Source organism: Saimiri boliviensis, chromosome 10 (genome assembly GCF_048565385.1).
Source record: "Saimiri boliviensis isolate mSaiBol1 chromosome 10, mSaiBol1.pri, whole genome shotgun sequence".
Classification (NCBI taxonomy): Eukaryota; Metazoa; Chordata; class Mammalia; order Primates; family Cebidae; genus Saimiri; species Saimiri boliviensis.
In genome coordinates this window covers 2,534,555-2,549,007 of record NC_133458.1, presented here as the reverse complement: position 1 = coordinate 2,549,007, position 14,453 = coordinate 2,534,555, and the positions used below count along the sequence as shown (strand labels likewise).

The following is a 14,453-nucleotide window of genomic DNA, read 5'->3' as shown; positions in this document are numbered from 1 at the left end:
TTCTTTATAAATTACCCAGTCTCAGGTATTTCTTCATAGCAGCGTGAGACAGATAACAGACTAATACAGATATCAAAACATTATTCACCACCTTTAACAATGATTTCTCTCTTTTCTTCCTCCTTCCCTTCTTTTCTCTCTAAGCATTAATGCTTTTTATTACACATTAAATATTTTGTGGAAACCCTATCAATAAACAGACAAAAGGAGATGAAATTATATCGTGCATGTTTATGCAGATTGGCTCTCGTATTTGTGTTATACTCTCTCAATTCTGTCTTTCCCTGCCTCCAACCAGCCCCTAAGAAATACATGAACTAAAGAGTAGGGCTCCCAAAACAAATAACACATGCATTATACCTCTTACGTCAACTAAACAGTGGAGCAGTGTCAGAAGTGTTACATATATGAACTACACAGTGGTGGCTCCTTGGAACCATTTAAAACCTACTGTCCAAAAGAAGTTTTCGTTATGTTAAATAATTACAACACTATAACAATAAGTACAACATAATTTTTATGATGATAATAAATGTTGGGAAACCACAAATCACCATAAAATTTATAGGCTTCTTCTGGTATTTTGGTAAGAACTATTTCTTAGCAATTAAACTTGTTTTCTTCAGATCCGTGCCTATGTGCTGGGAGGCAATGCTCCATGGGTCTCACATTTCTATGCATCTCACAAGCAGAGGCAGGGACAGACCTTACTCAGAACAGTCTTCTTAAGGTTTGTACAGCAGACAGCCTTGGGATTTAGAGATAGTGTATCTCTGAAGCAAAGGACAGGTTTGTTTACTGTCTAGCAGCACAATGTTCACTTCCAAGCAAAGGTTAGACAGAGTTGCTTGCAGCCCAATATAACTACTATGGGTTCCCTAGCTGTGATACAGAACCATTGTGGGGCTTGGGGTCTAGGGGAAGGGACACCAAAAGGAAGCTGTGCACTTGGTTACATGCTGTGCATAACCAAGTCCTTTGCCTCCACCCCAGACATCTCATGTTTACAACCAGCATCCATGAAACTGGGAGATTAAGTTGTTAGTTTGCAAGCAGGATAAAATCTCAGACCCTTCACAGTTCTTGACAGGTTTTGGTGACAAGGATAGAAGGCTAACAGACGGGCTTTCTGGAAACGAAAGAGGGGCCCTGCAGATTGACTTCAGGGATATGCGAAGACTCCGGGATCTATTAATAGCAGTGAGTGTGCTCGTCCATGTGGTAGGCAAGCAGGAGGAGCAGAGACCCCAAGCAGTCCTAGCTGCTGGCGACAGTCTGCAGGCCGAGGTAGGTAGTGAGGCTGAACCCACTGCTGGCTAGGTTGTCACTCCCTCTCCTCTGAGCGGAAGCAGGAAGGAATGTTATCATGACGGTGGAACAGCGAGCCTGCAACACCAGCTCAAAGGTCCTGTGGGTACAGCTGCTCTATTAAGGAGTCCCAAAGCTGAATAAACAGTGTCAGGAATGAGGCTATAGACCTATGCATGAACTGATGTCATTACAAATTTGGCTGAGCCATACGCAGCCACTAGCTGCTCAAAATGAAAGGCCAAGGCCTTGCTCAATGGTATGGGCCAGTCACTTTTCCCATTGCCCCTTCATCTGTCCTCCCCCAGCTCTGACCTCAGATGCTTAGGAAAAAAGATGACTGGGGTAAAGTAGGGGTCTCCCTGTCCTTCAGGGGAATAAAAACCGTATAGACCCACCTGAGCATGCAGGGGACCTTCAGGAAGGAGAGGGACTCAAACTCATGGCTCTGCTGAGTACAGAAGCCCACATCACCATCCTACTTGGTCCTTCACAGAGGACTGTGAGGTGGCCGCACAGAACTGTTGGTGAACAATGACCTTTTTTTTAAATAAAGATAAATATGAATAATTTTATATATATATATATATATATATATATATATATATATATATACACACACACACAGTTATAAACTAAAATGCAATGCCAAAAACATTTTTGAAAGGGAAGTCATTTAATAATAATTCTTGATTATTTTATACATAAAGAACTAGACATTTAGATGAGAAAAAAAGTTAAAGAAAAAATTAATTTTAAATAGGGGTCATTTAAAAATGATACATTTCACTTTTTACTGACAGTAGAGAAATTAAAGTTAAATAATGCTATTAAAAACTTAAGGTTACCACTAATCTTACTGGTATCAAAGTATTAGTAGCAGTAATAGTAACTAGGTATCAAAAGTAAAACTACTAAGATACTAGAGAATAGAACAAAAAAGAAAATATAACTAAAAATAGAAAACCAGTTTAGCAGCTGGGCGCGGTGGCTCAAGCCTGTAATCCCAGCACTTTGGGAGGCTGAGGCGGGCGGATCACGAGGTCAAGAGATCGAGACCATCCTGGTCAACATGGTGAAACCCCGTCTCTACTAAAAATACAAAAAATTAGCTGGGCATGGTGGCACGTGCCTGTAATCCCAGCTACTCGGGAGGCTGAGGCAGGAGAATTGCCTGAGCCCAGGAGGCGGAGGTTGCAGTGAGCCGAGATCGCACCATTGCACTCCAGCCTGGGTAACCAGAGCGAAACTCCGTCTCAAAAAAAAAAAAAAAGAAAACCAGTTTAGCAAAATATTAAACACAACAAAATACATAAAATACGAAAACAGAAAATGATAAAACCAAATATATCTACTCTAATGATATATGCAAATCAGGTAAAAAACAAAATTCAACTGTGTAAGACCTATGAAAACTAAAGTGATACTAAAAAATAAAAGTGAAAAGTAATGATTAAAAACTTACTATTTAATTTTTAAAAAATATAACACAGTCTAGTTTAAATATAGAAGAGTGCAAAAAAAACGTTAAATGGGACAAAGTAGGACATTTTATATTGATGAAATTTACTATCCACTACATTATTATGTTCTGTTCCTTTAGTTTTAACTGGTGAGTACATAGAGCTTTATTGTTATTATTCTTTATATGATATTTAAATAAATACAAACCGGGCCAGGCATGATGGCTCGTGCCTGTAACCCCAACACTTGGGGACACCAAGACCGGCCGTTCACTTGAGGTCAGGAGTTTAAGACCACCCTGACCAACATACTGAAACCCCCGTGTCTATTAAAAACACAAAAGTTAGCTGGGCATGGTGGTGGGTGCCAGTAATCCCAGCTACTCAGGAGGCTGAGGCAGGAGAATTGCCTGAACCCAGGAGGCAGAGGTTGCAGTGATCCAAGACTGAACCACTACACTCTAGCCTGGGTGACAGAGTGAGACTCCACCTCAAAAAAGCCCAATAAATATATAAAATAGAAAACCTTTATTCATTATATTCTGGATGTTTATGTAAATTTGATATTAATTTTAAAATTCATTTAAATTTTTAAAAATAAAAATTCCTAAATACGTGTCCATTCTGATGGGCTGCCACTACCCAGTGCATACCATCAGCTTCTGATGCAGCAGAAGGTCAGAGAGCCCAGCCTCGACACTAGGAGGCCTCGGGGGATGGAGGACTTAACTGGGTGGTTTGGCTTCAGCAGTGATTTGGAAATAGGGTTTCCCCAGGAGGTAACTGCCAGTTTTTCATGTGAAACCTTAATGCCAAGTAAGGCCAGGCAGGTTGGGCTCTAGGAGAGATTTTTATTTGGCCACGAGGTCTGTTAAGCCTCTTCCATTTTCCTGGACATGGAATCTAAGTTGCTCTACCCCAGAAGGGGAATGCCAGGCTAGAGAGTCACATGGCCCCACAGATCAGACAATCCATTTCAACAAGAGCTGAGCAGCAGATTAATAGCTGCCCTTGCTCAGGAGTCTGCTTGAAGGCAGTGGCAGGTAGGAGAGGCACTGCTACTTTAGGCAATGGCCTCTTTGAGTACTAGGAAGCTGCTAATTCTCTCACAAAAGCTGTGATATTAGCTTCTCCTTCTGGGGTCCTATATTGCTTATATTGGGCCAAAGGGAGGGCACAGTCCCTGGGCCCAAGCATGCACAGTACGATCATGTAAAACACCAACACCAGTTTAATACATAGTCAGCAATGCAAGCTACATCACAAATGCAATAAGCCCAAAGACCCTACTCAAAAAGTCACCTACGCCAGGCTTAGTGGCTCACACCTGTAATCCCAGTGCTTTGGGAAGCTGAGGCAGGAAGATCACTCAAGGCCAGGTGTTCAAGACCAACCTGGTCAACCCAGTGAGACTCCATCTTCACAAAAAACAGAAAGTAACAATTAGCTGGGCATAGTGGCTCACACATGCTAACCTAGCACTCTGAGAGGTCAGGGTAGGACTGCTGAGCCCAGGAGTCCAAGGCTGCAGTGAGCTATGATTACACCACTGCACTCCAGCCTGGGCAATAGAGCGAGACCCTGTGTCTTTAAAAAAAAAAAAATGGTTTGAGCCTTGCCCAAACCTTATGGAAAATACAAAAATTAGAGCATGGTGGCATACATGTCTCTACTGAAAATACAAAAATTAGGGCATGGTGGTGTACACTTCTAGTCCCAGCTACTCAGGAAGCTGAGGTATGAGAATCACTTGAACCTGGGAGACGGTGGTTGCAGAGAGCCAAGATCAAGCCACTGCAATCCAGCCTGGGCAACAAAGCCAGACTATGTCTCAAAAAAAAAAAAAAAAAAAAAAAAAAAAAAAAAAAAAAAAAAAAAAAAAAAAAGACCTTTCTAAACAATTTTACCAAATCTTTAAAAAGATCAGCACATGCACCCATACACATACAAACTAAACAACCTACATCTCTAACTGTAAAAAACAGATTAATGAATTATGACACTTCCATAGAGTAAGACATTATATCTTAAATCATGGGGAATGTTCACAATATAATTTTACTGCATGCATAGTATAACCTATTTTTAAAAATACATTTAGAAAGATATGTGAATGTGTATAGTTAATAGTCTTATCTCTAGAATTACAATGATAGGGAATAATTCTTCTATTATACTTTATGCTTTTCTTTTCTTCTGAATTTTCTAGAGTGGATGTGTATGACTTACGTAATATGAATACAAACTAATGTTTTTTTAATTTGTTCTTAAAAGAAGTAACTTCCAAGAGACTGGTACCCAAAAAAGCTTTTAAAAAATATATCTGATTTCAGTTTATGAGACATACTAAACTGGTTAAGAGCCCCGACACCAACAGCAAATTGCTTGGGTCCAAATCCTAGTTCCACCGCTATATCGGGAAAATGACGAAGCTTTGCTGTGCTTCACTTTCCTCCTGTGTGAAATGAGCATATTAATAAGACCCCTACCTCATAGCGTTGTTATAAAGATCAAATGGATTTTATGTATATACACTTTATACCTATATATAAAAAACACATATATACATATATATAGTTCACATATCATTTGTGTTTCTAAATGAAATTTATGCTACCTTCTAATGCTATCCTATCACCCTCTTTCCAACTTTGTCCCCTACCATCTAGAAACCCGTAAGAAGCAGTCCCATCTTTCTCGATGATAGGAGCATCTGGCTCACAAGTACTTCTTACCACATCCCCTGCCCTCCTGAGGAACATAGTAGCTCATCACCTCAATTCCAATCAGCTTCATTCTCATTCTCCTGTAGCCACCCATATGCATTCAACCTATTCCACCACCTCTCAGGCTCACCTCTAAGATCTCAAACTCAGCTCTAAGAAGCTGCCATCTTAGTCCACAACTTCCTACCCTTTTCTGTCCCCTCAGTGCCTAACCCAGCTCTGCCTCCGCATCCTCAGAATCTCCACTCCCTTGTTCCCTCCCAATCCTTCCAGCCAGTCTTCTCTTTCACCAGCCCGAACCCCATGGTTCACTAGTGAATTGTAAAGATGGTCCACAACAATATTCTAGAGCTCCGTGAACCTCTGGCTTCCACCAGACCAACTTCAACAATCCCTGGCACCTACTCCATGATTCCCAGCCCTGTCAAAAAAATCTGTATTATAGAATCATGAGAATGTTTTACTACTACATTCCAAAGTGGACCTGTAATGCTACTTGGCAATCTTTATGCTGATCTCTGGCTGACTTTAGCAATTTCCACATTTTAAAAACTGTTTTTCTTTTTATTTTTGATCTATAATCTCATCCTCTACTTTCTTCCAACTACAGCTCACTTTAACTCTACCTTAGTAGGACATAGCTGAGTAGGGTCTGTGAGTCCCTCACCTTCCCTCCTCTACACCTTAGCTTCTGTTTCCATTTCTATTTCTTTCATTCTATAAAAGAAAATACCTTGAATTCCTTTCCTCCTGTGGCCCAGTCTCAGATGTTCATCTTCTCCCATGTCGTATCAGTGCTTTTCAAAAGTCAACATGCATCACAATTACCGAGGAGCTTGCCAATTCCCGAGCACCAACCCCAAAGTGGTACCTCAGCTGATTCTGATGAAGATGGTTCACAGATGATATATTGCTCAGTTTTTACCCAAGGATCTTGCCTCTTCCGAGAGCCAACAACTCTGAAATTTATATCTTTAGTCCAAATCTTACTGTTGTGGCCAAGAACCATATATATCAACTGCTATCTTTCATTAGACATCTGACCCGTACCTTAACTTAATTCTAAGACCAAACTAATCATTTTATTCTCTATCTCTGCTCCTCCTTCAATATACCTGAATACGTGGCATCATTATCCACTTTGTTGTTTATGCCGGATAAACAACCTGGTCACCTACCTTTCCTGCTGAACCCTATGCCCTACCCCCTACCATACACCCTGAACCTCGGTCCAGTCAAACACCAAGTGCTTCTGATTCTACGGTGTGATTACAACGCAAATTCATCCCTTCTTTTCCTCCCACCACCATACCCATCCAAATGATGACTTTTCTATTATAGATACACAAATAAGAACTATTTGAAAGATATAATCACATATTTAAGTAGTCAACTCAGAAACATTTAGCCAAAAGAGCTTTCTGTAGTCAAATCATATAAATTGTTCAAGTTATTTCAAATTAGTCAATATTTCTTTTGAAACCCAGCAAGTAACTCACGAAATCTGCTCATTTCTAGTTATCGATCTACATTAAAAGAGTAAATCAGCAATACTATACTTATAGAAAAGGCTGCCACAGTACAAGCCAACAAAATTATTTAATATGATCATGCCTGTCTGATGAAATAATAAAGATAATTGATACAGCAAGGAAAAGCTGTTATTCTGACTTAATCCACTAGGAGGCTAGGATAGTTAAGTTTTTCCCTTTTGTTAATTTTACTTTCTTTTTGTGATTAAAACCTGTCCAACATAAAATCAATTAAGTACCACATGCATGAGCTTTAGATAAACCTTAAAAAAAAGAGATACATATGTTCATTAAATGCAATGTGGCAAATTTTTTACCTTCAAAAACTCTGGGCTAGGGAGGAGATGATGGGACTATAAATATAGATTTCATTTGTTAATTCAGCTTCCTCTAGTAAATACAAGTACTAAAAATCTATACGCTGTTACCAGTATCTTTTTTGAGATCATAAAAATATTACCAAGCTTCAAGAACACAGGCTTTAGCGCATGCCATGTGTGAGATTTTTAGACTTTTGGATGCCATTCTGTCTGCAAAGTAATGAAAAGCATTGTGAGCACTTTATCACCACCATTAATCACCAGCAGGACGGCATATAAGCAAAAAATATGCCGACTGCTCATTTTTCCATTAAGGGTCAGAATCAGGAGCTAGAAAGCCCCAAGGGGAAGCTTCCTATCAACTCCATTCTTGCATATACTGAGCTAAAAGATGTACCAGATGTCAGAATAACTTATTAAAATGCCCGTCAAACAACAAAGTGGCAAAACACCGTAAACAAGGAAGAAGGTCTCCATTGTTCCTCTTAATGAGAAAAGTCTCCTGAATACAAGATCACAGGACTGTAAGAACTTCTGTTTATTATCAGTAACTGTACTTCCTTCACCTAGTTTTGAATGCTTAGATTATGTCACATAATACTAGGATTTCATGAACTTCACAATATTTTTATTCTCAGTGTGAATATTTATCCTCTCATTCCCCACAAAAAAAAAAACCCGTAATCCTAAATTACTTTCGCAAAACTCCATCCTCCTTATTAAAATTGCAGTATAATAAGCACTCAGTGTATTAGTTAGAAACACCACTGAAAGTAAGTACTTTTCTGCCAGTGAAACACCAGTTGTTTTGAGTAACCTATAGAATTAATCACGTTAATTTTATACTATCATTTTTTGAAATTACAACCACCTCAATATTACACAAGATTAAATTAGTTGAAATAGATTACTAAAGACTAAACACTTCGATTTCTTTTAGATTTCAATAGGGACTAAATGGATAGTCTACTACACTAAAATGGTTATGATATAATTGCTTCTTGGAATTTTTGTGCTGGTCAATTATACATTTAATTCACATCAATGAAGTGAAAATTACAATGTACTCACAAAAGCTCTATGGAGAAGCTGGTATGTTTCTATGGTGATGAACATTTAAACAAGGTTTTGCCTGGACATCTTGTCCTCCTGTAAGGGATGTAAAAACCACTTCATACACTATGTCTCTACCCATTAGGAAGCCTGGGAAAACGTCTACATTCACAGAACATTTAAAATAAATATCAAGCCATTGTTTTCACTTAACAAAAAGGGTCGCTTAGTAACATTAAAATAAGGTTTGCTCAGCATGGCATCAAGACTGCACCAAATATATACACAGTCATTGGGAAGAGCGATAGAAGCACTAATAAAAAACAGAAAATAAAAGCAGGTATTAATTATTTTACTTTAAGCCATGAAAAAACTACAAACAAGCATACAGAGTGTCAAACATTTCTCCCCTTGCTCCCTAGTAATCATTAAGAGTATACATGAAAGAGCTTTGGTCTCACGTCAAAGAAAACAGCTTTGTGAAAAGCTTTGTTAGCTCTATAGTAAAATAGTGAAATGTTTTTTAAATATTAATATGCTATGTAATCTATTTTATATGCAAATATAATTAATGTGGTCTATACAACATGAAAAAATTAAAACTATGAGACGCTCAAGCTGTTAAAGCTGGACAAAATGAAAGTATTTGGGATAAGTTAAAATAAAAACACTAATATTGCTAGTTTATTGAATTAAGATGTCTATTGCATTAAAACTTGTGGGGAGAAATTTCCCATGCTATTAGACAAATAAAAATCCTCTAGATTACAAGTAAAAAAAATACAAGTTTTCAATACGTAAATGAAAGAACTGAATTATAAAAAAAGACAATAACTATCTATCAAAATTTTTAAACATAATTCTAAATTTGAGAAAAAATATTTCTTAGTACATCACATCACATCAAATAATTCACTGGTTAGCTAGTAAGGTTCTTTTCTTCTATTTTTGTTCTAATAATTCTTCAGTTCAAAATTCATGGAAAAGAAGAAATGAGAACTAACATTTGCAGAGCTCCTATTAGTTCTTTATACTCATTTACTGAATCTTTACAATATATTGAAAGGTCAATTTGATTATACATAACAAAGTTCACACTCAAAAGAGTGAAATAATTTCCCTGAATGCCAGAATTCACTTTCAAATCAGGTCTGTCAGCCCTCAGGGCCCTGTGCTTCCTACCCCCACCCTTCACCCCCACCTCCCCAGTGACAGATATAAGTCACAAAAGGCAATACCACATGGAAACAGGGAAGTGGGGGAGAATGCTTACAGCAGACAAGACAAACCTATGACTTTCTTAAAGGACCTAAAGCAAAGGACCTCAAGGCTTCTTTTACCAGAATATTAATTCTCAGTTCCATAAAAGCAAGCTTATGCTAACATCAAATGCTCAGTCCTAGAAGAAACCTGTCATGCAGTAGAACATCTTAGCCTATCTCCACTTTCATTTCATGCACAAACTCCAACAAAGATACAAGAAAAGAAAGATCATTAGGGTTATGATGTATTATATTATTATAATGAAACATAAAAGATCTTAAGATTTAAAATATAATAAAAAGCAATGACATATGAGAATTTAAGTAATAACATCATATTGTTTATGTGGCAAATAATACATTTACACAAAAAGCACTAGAAATTCCAAAAAGAAAAAAAAAAAAAGCTGGGCAAGGTGGCTCACACCTGTAATCCCAGCATTTTGGGAGGCTGAGGTAGGCAGATCACCCAGGGTCAGAAGTTCAAGACCAGCCTGGCCAACATGGTGTAACCCTGTCTCTAAAAAAAGAAGAAGAAAATAAAAAGAAATTTCAAAACACCACAGAAGATTGTTTATGACAGTGAACAAAACAGGAAAGACATACATGAAAGTTTACATTGCCTGCTCTCACTCCAGACTAGGCCTCTGTTAGTTCCTTTGGGCCTCATCTCTCCTAGGTTTCCATATTTCCTGCATCTCTCAATAAACAATCGCTACTTTGGGTGGGCCAGTGTGTGTGCACATGCATACACACATATTAGTATTTTATTAACACATTTTTATTAATATATTTTGCCACTGAAAATCAGCAAGTTGGTATTTGGTTTTATGTATCAATCTCTGTTTAGCTAATGTAAGCCAATCACCAAAGGATAAATCACCCTTTTCCCTTTCTATTTTTAAATAACAAAAGTACAGTATTTAGCTTTACATGTCATTAAATACCCATGGATATACTACCCAACTAGAACAAACTTTACCATGATCATCCTCCGTCAACCTTCTGCACGAACCTACCCACAGGTAACCACAAAACACTGCCAGGTTTATCATCCATTTACATTTTTTTAAATTGTGGTAAAACACGCGCAACATAAAATTCACCACCTTACCCGCTTTTAAGTGTACAGTTCAGTGACATTACTACATTCACATTGTTGCGGCACGATCACCACCAGCCATCTCCAGATTCTTTTCCTATTCACAAACTCCTCCCACCGTGGCCTCCCGAAGTACTGGGATGAGAGGCAGGAGCCACTGTGCCCAGCCAACAACTCAGTAAGATTTTCTGTTTCCATATATTGTTTCCATAAAGGTTTTAAATATCATTTGTAGGATTTATTTCAACACCTTAGGCTGTCTTGCTATTATAAAAGGTATTTTAAATTAGATTTTCAATTCGTTGCTGGTATTTACTGATTTTTAAAAAATATATTAATCCTATACCCAGTATCCCTGTTAAATTTTGTTATTTGAATTAATAACCTATTTTTAAATTCTATAGGAGTTTCTCTATAGACAATATCATCTGTTAATGATTGTTTTGTTTGCTCCTTTAAATTTCTCCTTTTCTTGTCTTAGTGTACAGGTACAGTTCTACTAACACTGGTAATTATTAGATATACAAATATTTTAAGTGGATCCCAATTTTAAAGTACGTAATTTTAACATTTTTTCTTAATTAAGTATAACATCAGTCATAGATTTACAGTAGATGTTATAAGCAGACAAGGAGGGTCTCCAGGGATTACACAAATTTAACCAACTTGAGCGATCATCCTGTTCTACAGCCTCTTGCCTGGCAGCCTGCTTTTTCCCAAACCTTGTGTGGAGTGTGGTCTTCTAGTCAGCTGGAACCAGCTTCTGTCAGACTGTGGCCACTTATAGATGAACCCCAGTGAACCTTCCTCACTGCCACGCTAAAGCCTGGACCCCAGGAGAGCTATAACTTCATGGCCACAACGTGCGACCTGTCATTGGCATGACCACCCACTGCATCCACACCACTGGCGCCCTCCTCTCCCATGTCACAATGTGCCTTCTCCCCTCTCCAGCACCCCATGAAATCCTCTTGTCACTTCCCCTCAGGAAGACACTGCGTTGGGGAAAAGTCCCAGTGCTCTCCTTCCTTGTGCCAAGTAACAAAATTCCCATGGATCATAATTTGCGTTCTTGTAGAGAGACCTTTGTTACTCACCAGGTGAAGGAGCCCCGGCCTTTTTCAGGTAAGAACACCCATTATCAGGTCAAGAAAACTGCCATTTGTTCCTACTTTGCTTTTTGATCATAAATGAATATTGATTTTACTGCATGTGTCTCTTTTGAGGTGCTTGATTTTTTTTCTCATTTACTCTCCTAATATGAGCCCTAGTCATAGGTTTTCTAATGTAAAACCGACCTTGCACACCTGTGATACGGTTTGGATCTGTGTCTGTCCAAATCTCATGTTGAATTATAATCCCTAGTGTTGGAGGTGGGGACTGGTGGGAGGTGACTGGATCCTGGAGGTGGATTTCTCAAGAATGGTTTAGCACCACGCCCTTGGGGCTGTCCGCCAACAGTGACTTCTTACAAGACCTGGCTGTTTAAGTATTTGGCACCTCCCCTTCTCTCTCTCTTGCTCCTGCTCCCGCCATGTGATGTCCCTACTCCCCATTGGCCTTCCGCCATGACTGGAAGCTTCCTGAGGCCTCCCAGAAGCAGAGGTTGTTAGGCTTCCTGTACAGTCTGCACAACTGTGAGCCAGTTCAACCTCTTTTCTTTATAAATTACCCAGTCTCAGGTATTTCTTTATAGCAGTGCAAAAACGATCTGATACAACCTTAAATAACCTTTTTGATGACAATCTTTTGTGTACATGACTCAAATTAGCTTAATATTTTCTGATTCAAAGCATTCACAATTAAAAATGCACTATAGTGCTCCTTTTTCATAATATATACGTCTGCTTTCAGTTTTGAGATTAACTAGTATCATACAATAAAACTGTGAGTGGTCCATCTTTAGATCTCCAGACAACTGTATAAAATCAAGTTACCAGTTGTTTTTTTTTTGAAATCTGATAGAAATGTCATGGAAACTGTGTGAACTTGATGTTTTTGTATTGTGGAAAAACTTTTAAATTCTGAATCAATGTCAATAACACTTATAGACATATTCAGACTTTCTATTTCTTCTTGAATCCATTTTAGTAAGTTTTCATATTCTAGAAATTTGTCCATTTCATCAAAATTTTCATTTGTAAAAAAATGTGATTAGAACTTAAATCAATCTAATATGTCATTAGATTAAAACCAATTAAATAAATATCTTTTCTCTAACAAGAGTTTTAAAATCTTTTATAACAAATTTTTCCACTTATTTCATAAAAATTTTTAAACTGTGGTAAACAGATAGCATAACATTTACCAACTTAACCATGTTTAAGTGTATAGTTCAGTTGTGTTAACTGTAGTCACATTGCTGTACAACAGATCCCCAGAACTTTTCATCCTACAAAACTGAAACTCTAGATCCACAGAACAACTCCTCAGCTCCCCTCCCTCCAGCCTCTGACAACCACCATTCTACTTTGTTTCTGCGAGTTTGACTTCAGATACCTCATGTAAGTGAAATCATACAAATTTGTCTTTTTTTGTGACTGGCTTAATTTTCCTCTTTATGTTTTTATACTTGGGAAACCATCTTTAACATAGATTTCACATAAAATACACACACACGCCCCAGACTTTCAGTGAAGCTTAACTTTCTAGTTTTCTTGACCACTACACAGTTTCATTAGGACATGTGCAGGTACTGGATGAACACATTCCTACCCCTCTAGATACTGCTCTTACCCACAACAAGAAAGAAAGAAGCCAGCTCCTTTGGTAAGGTCAACAGTCAGTGGTGTAAGAGATCAGGCCATGGCAGCTCATCAATTTCATCATCAAAAAGTGTATGTGCAGAATCTATTTCAGAAATGAAAGTCTTTTTTTGTCAGGTGATACCTTCGTAATTATCACTCTTGCTGTGCATTTTGTTTATTTTTTATTATTATTTACAGTATAACACTATAACACTGGCTTGCTTCTAAAGGTAACCAGCTCTGCATGGTGTAGAATGACTCAGCAGTATGCATTTCTGCCAATACTGAAGTTATTCTGTGTATAAAAAAAAAATTTTTTTTTAAATCTCCTAGATAAAATACTAAAAGTTTCCTTGAAATCTTTTTTGTCTACTAACTCTTTGAATAATACATTGAGTTAAGGATCCCTCATGGTGCTGGCTTTTCTCAAATGTGTATTCATCTTCGAATTCTCTGCTCATCTCCATATTTAAGAATTCTTACCGTGCTTGTTTTCCCTATCATCTCCTGCCTCTGATGATACTGAATTTAGTGAATGGATCTAGAGGGTGGATGCAGGTGAGCAGGATTAATTCTGGAGGGTGTCTTGTATGTTCGTAGACCTTTATAAGCATTAACTTGAACTCTCACACCACTGGTACCCATGTTCACTACTTCAGCCCAAAGCAAATGCTACTGCTGCCTGCTGACTGCAGCTTCCTTCTCAGTACCCTGCTTCTGTCTGTCCCTTAGTAGCAAAGCCACATGGTTTTAATTCTGTTAAAGCCAGGTTAAAGGAGAACCCGAGGAGCACAGACAATCAGAAATCCTAAAATCCATTTGCAAAACTGCATAATATCCTATGGAAAATAAAATGAAATCTTGGTGTTATTTTTTATATGGGGGAAAGTCAATTGTATCTCTATCAGATAAAATTTATTTGCATTGCTCTCTACTTCCT

At 38.0% G+C, this 14,453-nt stretch overlaps 1 protein-coding gene across 5 annotated transcripts in view; it reads right to left on the bottom strand.

The window, feature by feature from the left end:
• Positions 1-14,453, bottom strand: part of LMBR1 (limb development membrane protein 1) — a 196,144-nt gene that overhangs the window by 76,799 nt on the left and 104,892 nt on the right. Inside the window, exon 2 of one of the 5 annotated variants that reach the window (XM_074378847.1) lies at positions 8,421-8,498. The exons of the other annotated variants lie outside the window; for them this stretch is intronic. Coding sequence (XP_074234948.1) covers positions 8,421-8,465 — 45 coding nt within the window. The 5' untranslated portion in view covers positions 8,466-8,498. The remainder of the gene's footprint in view (positions 1-8,420; positions 8,499-14,453) is intronic. 5 annotated transcript variants of the gene reach the window in all.